General features: G+C 37.9%; 1 protein-coding gene across 1 annotated transcript; it reads left to right on the forward strand.

The window, feature by feature from the left end:
* Positions 1–758: 758 nt before the first annotated feature.
* Positions 759–3,635, forward strand: LOC108598435 (leucine-rich repeats and immunoglobulin-like domains protein 1). Its single transcript, XM_017985066.2, has 2 exons — positions 759–784; positions 912–3,635. The coding sequence occupies exon 2, from the start codon at positions 1,037–1,039 to the stop codon at positions 3,287–3,289; it is 2,253 nt and encodes a 750-aa protein (XP_017840555.2). The 5' UTR covers positions 759–784; positions 912–1,036; the 3' UTR covers positions 3,290–3,635.
* Positions 3,636–11,482: the final 7,847 nt, after the last annotated feature.

Below are 11,482 nucleotides of genomic sequence, written 5' to 3' on the forward strand. Positions count from 1 at the left end.
AGTGCGCTCAAGTGCTGGCAAAATGTAAGACAAGGCATATTTTTTATGTTAGAGCTGAGCTCGACGCATTGCTGCCTGAGCTAGAACTGGCCCAAGCAATTGCAGCGTCGCTGTCATTAAGCGAGAGAGCGCGCGCGCTTACGCTCTACGCAGATAAATGAGTGACTTTGTTGTTTGAGTGACTTTTGCGCTCAGCTGTGTTATCTGCGCTGCGCTCTCGCGCTCTCTTGTTCGTACGTTCTTGCTCGCGCTCTCTCGCTCAATATGCAAGGCCGCTTGAAATTATTTACGCTCGCCTGCAGCTGCTCGGCTCGCATTTGGCTCGGCTCGCAGATAAAACCGGAAATTACACTCGCACCGAGGTATCGTCAGCGAGCTGTGCACTCTTCAAAATCAGTGTAATTCGTTGCCTCGTCGTGTTCGGTTCAATTACAAGAAGGTACAAGCGCCTTGAACTGTGTTCAACGCAGTTTGGTCCCAACCATTTGATACGTAATTCTTAACAAAATATAATCAAACAACTTGAAGCGTGCAGCTAAGCGAACCACTGGATTATCGCGCACGATTTTCAAAAACACACACAACACATACAAATTAAAAATTGGCTATAATATAAATTGGCTATACATAAAATTGAAATTAAAAGTGCAGTGAAAATTGTTTAAGCAACTAAAGCAAACGAAACAAGCAACAAATTTTTATATTTTGTTTTTATAATTTCGTAAACCAAAACACAACAACAAACAAATTGCTGCAAACGCTACAATAACAACAAAAAATTAAGGTAAGTTTGCTAAGTGAAAATGTTAAAAATGTAAATTTAATTTTAAATGTTGAGCATAGACAGTGATGTGTGTAGAAAAATTGTTAAAACAATAAACTAATTGCTATATCTGCTTATTTTTTTATAGCATTATGGAAAACTAAAATTGACTAAGCCCAAAAAACAAACAAAGGCGCGCAATTTTAGCCACAAAACGCAAATTGAGGCCAACAGAGCAGCAACAACAACAACGAACAACAAAAGTTAAACAAAATGGAAATGCAACTACAACTACAACAATTGCTGCTGAGCAGCTGCATCTTGCTGACTGTTTGGGCGGCACAGACCTCAGCGCTGGCCAATTGCCCGCCCGGCTGTCAGTGTGACGACAACACGTTGGTGGTGCAATGCGGCGAGGGGCAGCTGGACGTGCTGCCCATAGCACTAAATCCATCCATACAGCGTTTGGTGATCAAGAGCAACAAAATCAAGACCATCGACTCGTCCATACAGTTCTATGCGGAGCTAACTTTTCTGGATTTGTCGCAGAATCATTTGATGACCATACCGCAGCGCACGTTTGCCTATCAGAAGAAACTGCAGGAGGTGCATCTGAATCACAACAAGATTGGCGCGATAAGCAACAAAACGTTCATGGGTCTGAGTGCGGTAACGGTGCTGAATCTGCGTGGCAATCTGATCTCGGAGCTGCATCAGGGCACGTTCTCGCCGCTGCTTAAAATTGAGGAGCTAAATCTGGGCGAGAATCGCATAGGCTATTTGGACCCGAAAGCATTCGATGGTTTGAAGCAGCTGCGCATTTTGTATTTGGATGACAATGCGCTGACCACGGTGCCGGATGCGGTTATATTTCAAGCTATGCCTAGTTTGGCTGAGTTGTTCCTGGGCATGAACTCGCTGCTGAGCATACAGCCGGGCGCTTTCAAGGATCTGCAGCGACTAACCACATTGGAGTTGAAGGGCGCTAGTTTGCAGAATATAACACATGAGAGCTTCAATGGTTTGGGCGAGCTGCGCGTGCTGGATTTGTCTGATAATCGTTTGGAGCGCATTCCCACGCTGAGCTTGAGTCAGCTGACGCGTTTGGAGCAGCTGAATTTGGGCCAAAACGACTTTGATGTTATAGCCGAGGGGGCGTTTGTGGGCCTGAAGCAGCTGAAGCGTTTGGATATTGCGGGCGCGCTGAAGCTGAAGCGCGTTATGACTGGCGCCTTTGCTGCCAATGCTAATCTGGAGTATTTGAATTTGTCAGCCAATAAAATGCTGGTCGAAGTGCAGGAGGGCGCGCTCAGTGGTTTGCCGCATTTGCGTCATGTGCTGCTTAAGGCGAATGCGCTGACCAGCTTGGCTGAAGGACTTTTCCCCTGGCAGGACTTGACTACGCTGGACTTGAGCGAGAATCCGCTAAGCTGCGATTGTCGCGTCATGTGGCTGCGCAATTTGTTGATCAGTCGCAATGTGAGCAGCCAGCAGGAGCAGCAACTATCGGAGCTGCTTTGTGAGTTTCCAGAGCGACTGCGCGGCGAGGCGCTCAAGCATTTGAATCCCAGTTTGATGGGCTGCACTCACACCGATCCACGCAAGCAAGCGCTCATTGGCGCGCTGCTTGTGGGCTTCGCTGCCACCATCACCGCGCTCGCTTTGGTGCTGTATCGCTGTCGCCATAAGATACGCGAGTATCTCAAAGTGGGACGCTGGAGCAACTCGGCGCTGGGACGCAAAGAGCGCGAATATCAAAAGACTTTTTGCGATGAGGATTACATGTCGCGGCTGCAGCATCATCCCTGCTCACTGGGCATACACTCAACGTTTCCCAACACTTATACGGCAACACATCAGGGCGCCGCTGCTGTGGCGCCACATCAACACTACGGCATGTGCAGCATGCCCATCAATGATTTGAGCGTCGATGCTGCTGCGCAGCACAAATTTCAGCAGCTGCAGGTGCCCATTGCCGCAACGTTGCTGCATGAAAAGAAGTTAAACAACAACAAGTGTGTAGCAGGCAGCGTCGATGACAGCGCCAGCTTTGTGTTGCATATGAAGCATGCAACACTAGCGCGCGAGCAGCAGTTGCAACAGAAGCAGCAGCAGCAGCAGCCGCCCAGCAAACTAAATCATTATACAAAGCCGCAGTTTCTGAATGCTACCGCTGCTGTTGCCGACTCTTGCTACAGCTACGCGGATGTGCCCATGGTGCATGCCACACAGCCGCAGCAGCAACTGCGCTTAACACACGAGCACTACAAGCCGCAGCCGCAGCGCAACTTTGAGCGCGATGATGCTAATAGCGAAATCTTGGATGCCAATTATATTTATAGCAATGCGCACTATTCGCTGCCGCTGGAGCAGCTGGGACGCAGCAAGACGCCAACGCCGCCGCCACTGCCGCCAGCGCTGCCGCTGCGCAACGGACTCTGCGCCACAACTGGACGCCGCTCGTTCCAGCAGAAGCAGTGCAACTCAGCGCTGCAGCACAATACGCTAAGGCAGTTCCAGCACTGATCCTTGGAGCACTATCGACGCCGGCAGCTAAGCATTAATGCTTAGAAGGCTGCCCACACTGTGATGTCCAAACCCCCCCCCCACAACTACTATATATAACTGTATATAAGCACGATCTCTAGCACTTTTCACTTTGCACTCAACTTGCCTTGCGCTATTGATTTTCGTCTATTTATTTAACTTTTAAGCTACTTAATTGTAACAAAGCACTGAGAGTCACTTTTAAGCATTACTTAAATTATTAAAAGCAAACGCGATACACTTAACTAATACGTAAGCTAAGCTAAAATTAATTCAAAACCAACTTGTATTTATATTAGTTAGTCCAAATGTGTAACAAGCAAATAAATTTATGCAAAACAATACAAATTTCAATTTAAAAAATTTCCTTTTTTTTATTTACTACGCTGAGTTGGCAACTTTTTGTCTAGTTTAGCATGACTGCCACCTGCGTGGCAATGTGTTAGTTAAAGGGGTTGGCTGCAACATATGCACAGTGTATCTGTTGGATACTTAAACTTTATGCCACGCTTGGCGGCACAAAAAGTTTTGAGCTGCTGCAGCTTGTTACTCTCTATTGAATAATAGCGCATTAATTTTTCACTTTTTATTCAACGCAGCAGACTTTTTAATTAAATTGAAAGTCAGCGCGCAATGAAAATTTTCAGTTTCTGTGTGTGCAACAACAAAAGGTAACGGCAAAGTTGTTAAATTAATTAATATATTTATGCAAGTATGTCAACAGGCAAAGGCAAGTACATTAACACTCTAATTGGCAACTCAATGTTAATGCATAAAATATAATTTTAAATTGCAACTTTTGCTTTCGAAAGTTCGTGTGAAAGGATAAAGTTTATTTAATTTAAATTTTTATAATAAAAGTAGCGCATGCTAAACAGTTAATTTAATTATTTTATTGACATTAAATTAATAAGTTAAACAGCTGTTGATTAAATATGCAGCAAAGCTATAAATTTAATATATCAGTAGTCTCATTATATATATAATAATCAAAGAATATTTCACTTAATTTTACACAATTTTTTATTTATTATACACTTTGACATTTTTTTTTATTATTTTATTGAACATTTATCAGAAGAGTCTCATTATATAAATATAAAAAACAAAGAATATTTTATGTAAATGTTTATTCCACAATTTTTTATTTTTTTATTATTTTATTCAACAAGCTTTCTATTACCGCTGGGTCAAATTAATATAGTTAAACTATATTTTTTGAAATAAAAATTGAAAGCTATTATTTATTTTTTACTTTTATCATTAATCAAAATGTAATATATATTATTTTAAATTTAAATATAATTCTTATGATAAGAATTAAGCTATGTACTGATTTAAAATTTAAGCTTAATTCCTTTTTAAATAATTTTTTTGTAATTAAAAAATAGCTAAGTTTGATTTGATTTGTATTTTTTTTATTCCTATTTATATCTGAGCCTCTACTCAATCGTCTAATTAACTATTTCTGCGCTTGATTTGATTTTCATAACTCTTTGCTCAAAACCCTGTTAAATTTTCATTTACACACAAATTTTGCATTAAGCCTAAGCAGCTGCAAATCCATTCTCAATGCCTAGTTATTGTTTATTTTTAAGCTACTCTTTGACTCACTCAGTTTTATCGACTATGCAATTGTTTATAACATAGTTAAGCTCTTAAGTTGCCAACAAATTTCAATTACAATGGGACGCATATCAACTTTGTTGGCCACAAAGGTCAGCTGCTGAGCTTTGAGCTTTGCTAAGCTGCACATAAGTCGCATTTGAATGCCGATTTGAGTTCAAGAGTTGCATAAATAGCTGTGAAATCTATGAGAATCAACACAATGATTTCAAGCAAATCATGTCTGGCTACAAATAAACCAAAGTCAGCGCCTATTTATACAATTAAAAAGTCGAAAGAACCAAAGCTAGAGCACGGATCAGCAGTTGTTGGGCCCAAGTACTATAATAACAATAAATAAATAACAAAGGTAAATAGCGGCAACGGCCAAAGGCTCAATAATAAAAGCAAAGTACTTTAAAGTAGCAGCGAGAGCAGCCAGAGCTGAAAACGAGTTCGGGACTTGTAGTTGAATTCATCATCAAATTTCGATTAAAAGGCGCGTGGTGGCCCCAAGGGGCAAACAGATCCAAGCCCAGCGGCCAAACAAAAAAAAAACAGTGTAGAGTCATTCGCACTATTCAAGCTTCATTAGAAGCTAAAGCAACGAAAACATTTTGATTTCGATCATTACAATTTCCTTTCAGTTACAAAAAAAAAAACAAGTACGCAACAAAATTGGGCGCAATCAAGTAGTTGATACACTTTGCATAGAAAAACTCAAACAAGAATTTAATTGAAGCTATTTATTAAAGGAGTGAATTAAAAAACAAACAAAAATTGTGTGCGCAAATGGTTTTTAGCGTTTTTGGGCTGAGTTAAGTGGTAGCTAAAATTTCAAAGCTAAGCTTGAGCTAGCTTAAGGCTAGAAGTAGCTATATAGCGAATTTGGTGTCTCTAGAGCTTACAGTAGCTGAGATTTTAACGCTCATACATACAGAAAAATCAGTTAAATGGCTCAAACAACTCAGTTTGTGCGACTTAACAAGAATATATATACTATATATACTATTACATATGCAATACACAAATTTAAGCTACCTTTTTTACATTTATTCGAAACAAAGTGCATCAAAAACCGGCAAACCAGTTGAGTATATGAGCTACCGATTGTATGGACTGGCACTGAGAATTTCTTTAGCCTGTCTGTGTGTGTTTGCATTAAAGGGTTACTGGATCAAGCCGCAATGTAATCATTAATTCTACCAAAAAAAAAAGCAAGCTGGCCACTGCTTGTTTGCTGCTCGCTCAAAAGCAAAGCTCAAAGGCAGTAATTATGACGAGCTTTGGGTACCAAATATTGTACGCATTGCATAGGTGTGTGTGTGTGTGTGTGTGTGTGTGTTGGCTGCTGATTGTATGATGACCATGTTGAAAAATGCTCATTAAAGGTACTTCAGAAATTAAAGCATTTCACAATTGCTACGGGTTTCGGTTTATGCTTTTCTCCTGCTCCACGCTCAACTCTTTGGTTAGTTTTGATGTGGCAGCGATTTGATGCGGTATTTATCAGCTGTTGTTATCTACTGGCAGCCTAGGCATACAAAATGCTTTTGTGGCAATTAAGTTGAGCGTGCTGCAATTTGGGGCAAGCCAGCAGCCCCAGCAGCAATAGTTATATGATTTAGGAGGGCGTCTTGACACGATCGCCGAAAGACTTTCTTTCACCTTTAAGGTCGCTAAAGTACAAAAAACAAAAAAAAAAAAATTGAAATTACTTTAATTTGAAGTCCAAAGCTGTGAGCTCAGCCATTGAAGCGTTGAGTGTATTGAGCAGGGGGGGAGCTAATTGAGTATAAAATAGGTTACAAAACTATTCATGATGAATGTGTTTTAAATACAAAAAAAATTTAAATAGGATTTACAATTCTTTGTCGACACTTAAAAAAACGTGCAGAAGTTCTAATTGCTTGGCCTGCATAGAAGTTGCGTGAGAATATATTCTATATTCTAGTTTAATGAGCTGCATACTTATCATAGGATATGATAAATTAAATTTAATATTTAAAACGAAAATACGTATTAAGAAGATTCACACTTTTAGTTTAGAGACCTCGTAAAAAAAACTTATAAAATCTATAATAGCTAAGATGAATAAAATTCTTGTATGATCAATATATTTATATTTATGCTCAAAGAGTTTGATGAGCTGATTCTTTATAAACATGTCTCTGCTTATATAAAGTTGTAGGGTCTTAAATGCCCAAAATGTATTTAAAATTTTAAGTAATATTTTCACATTAAAAAGAAGTTTTATTTTCTTCCCTTGAACTCTAGCTAGCAAATTTTTTTAATTTATTTAATACTAGCTGCTTATTTGAATATGAATTAAGCTGTCGGTTTAAAACTATTTGTTCTAAAAATAATAACTTAAGTCTTATTTAAATTTCTAAAATTCTAGTTAATCAAAAAAAAAAAAAAACAATTTTGAATTTAGTTTAAATGCATTTTCCCACTTTTCTTTGTACTTTAGCCAATATTTTTAAATTATTTAATACTTATTGCTTATATGAAGTTAAAGTATTGTCGGTCTCAGACTATTTGTTCTAAAAAATAATAATATGTATCTTAAGTCTTATTCAAATTAAAATAATTTCTCAAATGTTAAAAACAATTTTTTGATATAGTTTCAATTTCATTGCAATTTAAATGCATTTTCACACAAATATTTTTAATTTATTTATAGTTTAGAGCTCTCAGCAGTTGAGTTCCGTTTGGTGTTGCATTGCAAGTTAACGGACAAGCAACAACAGGTAACTGATGCCTCATCAGCAAAGGGGCGTGAAAATGCTAAGCCACAGCTAGCTCTGCCGCAGAGCTGCATGCAACTTGTAGCAAGGCAAGGCAAAGCAGCATGCAGCGTCAGCCCATAAACTGTCGTCTCGCGCAACAATTTTCATTTGACAAAAATTTCTATAGTTTTTGGTTTTTTGTTACACCTTGCCAGACCAGCGAACGAAGAGACAAGCAGCGGACCCCTTGCGGAGTGGCCGTTAAATTTTCTCAACAATGGTTAGCACTTGGTCCCGCTGCGCGTTTTGCGAGCGTGACGCGCTTGCCTCAGCTCCCGCTGTGCCCATAACTATACACTATTGGGTGCTGGGCTGGGCTGGCTGGCTGGGTGCTTGGCTTAGGGTTTCTCGTCTTGTCCTACACTGTGAAATGTGAAATTGTGTACGCACATTAATTTCTCATCATTGGCATTGGCATTGGCAATGGGCTAAAAGCAGTGCGCTGACTACCGCTGCGTATTAATGGAAATGTTTTAAGAGATTAGAAGGTAAGCAGATACAAGCAGACAAACATTAGATACAGGAATGCAACTGGGTGTGTGTGTGTGTGTGTCTGTTTTAATGCGAATTTTAATGCTTTTGTTATTTACAATGTATTGGGTTGCAATAGGGGAGTGAGCTACCTAAACTCGGCTCATTATGTTCAAAGATTTTGCTTGCATTTACAAAGCAATTTTTGTATTTTATTTTAATTGTTTTTTAGCATAAAAAGTAAGGCGCCTAACTAACAATGCAGACGACCCTTTGACCTCTAGCACAACATGTGCATTTCAAGTGAATTTCAACAATGCAGTGCGTAAAAATTTTAATTAAATAATTATGCTTTAAGAAGCTTGTGCATGCAGCCAAATTATATTTTTATATTTATGTATATTACATGCACGCATATAAAAAAAGCAAAAATATAATATGCTTAAAAAAACATGCACAAAGCAAAAAAGCAAAAGCAAACAAGCGTTTGCACTAACTTCAAAATAAATATATATATAAAAATATTTTATAAGCGCTTAAAATAAATAAAAAAATTTTTTTTAAATTTTTATATATATATATAAATTTTTTTTTTAAATATTTTTATATTTATTTTAGTTAGTGCAGCAAGCTGCTTTAAGATTGTGCATGCAACCAAATTATATATATATTTTTATTTTTGCAGGCACGCATATAAAAAAGGAAAATTTATTAAAATGCTTCAAAAAAATAAAAGCAAACAAGCGTTTGCACTAACTTAAAAATAAATATATATGCAGTATATATATAAAAAATATTTTATATGCGCTTAAAATATATAAAAAATATTCTTTATTTATTTTAGTTAGTGCAGCCAAGCTGCTTCAATGTGTTGCATGTACTGCAGCTATGTAAATGTTGCTACACCTGTGCGTGTTGGCAAATAAAATGCATGTAACTTTATATATATGTGTCTGTGTGCCAAAGGATCGACCCTTACATATCCTTACATGCAGCAGCAGCAACAACCGCAATCCGAGCAGCAAACATGCAACACGACGCTGCTGCTGCTGCTCCTGTGGCGCATACACAGACAGTTTGCGAAAATTTCTGTGTAATAATGTTAAATTGTTTTTCAATTATCTTATAGGTTATGGTAATATTTATTTTAATTAAAAACAAATACGCATACGCGCGCAGTTTGTTGATTTGTTTTTGTTGCACACACACACACACACACAACAAAAAACGCGGCATGCAAGTTCATTTACGAAAAGAGTGTAAATAATATAAAAAAAAATAAACGCAACAATAAAAATTATGGTTATTATAGCGGCTTGCAGCAATGTGTGGCAGACAACGCTGGCGGCATATTTGGGCTACTACACTGCTGGCCAAAAATATGCATCAAGTGCTCTCTCATTGGTTAATATGTTTATAGCCGCCGCGCCATCAATAATTATCATAAAGCACATAAAATGTGTGCACAAAATTTTAACGTATTTTGCAACAAGCAACAATAATAAAGTTGCGTGCGTTGACTGCATTAGTAGAACTTGCAATTAAAACTCATTTCGTTGCAAACGCGATTTAGCAGCGTAAATTCCATTTAAAAAGTTTTTCAGTTTTCCAGCGCGCGCGCCAGCAAAACTCATCAAGCAGCCCAACAGGCAAATACACACACACACACACACATACACATACACACTTTGTTGATATTGCTGTGTGTTTCATTGCCAGGCTATAGCCAACCCCCTTTAAACGCAGCAACTTTGATGATAAATGAAATGAATTTTAAACAGTATTCATTGAGGCATTATCTGCAGCGCTACGAAATACAAAAAAAAATACATTTTGCTTCTCTTTGGGCGTTGCTTTACGCATTATAATGGGGTATAAATAATTTGTCATAGGGTTTGTTACCCCCCAATGCAAAACAGGCGTAGCTAGAGATTTTTTTGTGTGCGCCTAATCAAGTAAGCAAGTCAGCAAGCGCAAAAAAACTTTTGCTGTTCCAAGTCCATACGTTCCGCATTGTAAATAAAGATGTATATGCTAAATACAAAATATATGAAAATCTTTAAATGCTAGCACTGTTTTCAATTCCATTTTGTTCCTTTTGTTTGAATTATGGTATTTTGTAGTCTTAGCTTACTTGTGCATATATATTGAAAAATAAACAATTTTGTTAGCACTGTTTTCAATTCCATTTTGTTCCAATTTATGTTTTGTTACTATTTTTTAGTTTTGACAATATAAAAAGCACTTACCTTGCAGCATGCATACATTTTGTGTCGTTTGTTTCAATACCATTTCGTTGCTGCAATGAAAATAGTTTATAAATTATTAGGTTATTACTGCAAACGTTTTATATTAGCCATATGCGTTATTTTTATGTAGCTAGCAGCTTTGTTAGCAAGCAAAGCGTATTATAAATTCGTCTGCGCCATTTTTTTTTGTTCCAGCCTAATACCTAATTGTCATTTGGGACTCTGCTCTGATAGCCTTTGTCTACACACTGGAGGCTTTGCAAACAACAGCTGAATGCATTTCGAACTGCATTTGAATAGCCTAGCGCCCCCCACCCCCTAACACACTAAATGGGTTTTTGGTCAAATTCAATTATGAGTGGACTCACCACTGGTCAATTGGTTGATTGACGAATGCATTCTCTCGTGTTGCCAGCGACATGCGAACGCTGCAATGTGTTGTTTGTTTGTTTGTTTGTGCAACACACTGGGGCAGCAGCAGCAGCAGTGTGGCCGTCATTTTGGCACTGGGAAAGTCTATCAAAATTGTATGCATATATGGCCAACACGGCGCACTTTTAGCCGTTTATTTGACTGCGCTGATGAGTTTTTAAATTCGTTATTAAACGTTTTGAGGCTGATTTGAATTTAGATCAAAAATTGTGTGCACTACGCAATTCGAGTGGTTTTTTTTTTCTTGGTTGCTGCGTTTGGTTTGTGGCTAGTTTGATTTTAGCCATGGCAATTGGCGTTTGAAATTCTTTAAATTTGTTATTTTGTTTGCGCCTCCTACGCTGCATTGGCAAATTGAGTTTTGTTATTTCTGAGAATTGCAAACGCAACGAATTTCGCTTGTTTGTCAAATTCGCAATTAATTGCGTAACTGTATAAAAAAAATTTACGCTTCATTAAATGCCCAAAAATAAAGAAAACAAAAATTAAGCGTAACAGATTATGCAAACTAATTAAACAAAAAACAAAAATTAGTTAAGATTTATGCGTAACAGCATAAAAAAAGTTTGGCCAGTCCATAAGAACTTTTTAAGCCACAGCGTATTTATTAATCAATTCCCATT

This window comes from Drosophila busckii, chromosome 3L (genome assembly GCF_011750605.1).
Source record: "Drosophila busckii strain San Diego stock center, stock number 13000-0081.31 chromosome 3L, ASM1175060v1, whole genome shotgun sequence".
Lineage (NCBI taxonomy): Eukaryota > Metazoa > Arthropoda > Insecta > Diptera > Drosophilidae > Drosophila > Drosophila busckii.

Excerpts from the sequence above, each read along its gene's own strand:
- LOC108598435 (XM_017985066.2), top strand. The coding sequence starts at position 1,037 with ATGGAAATGCAACTACAACTACAACAATTGCTGCTGAGCAGCTGCATC.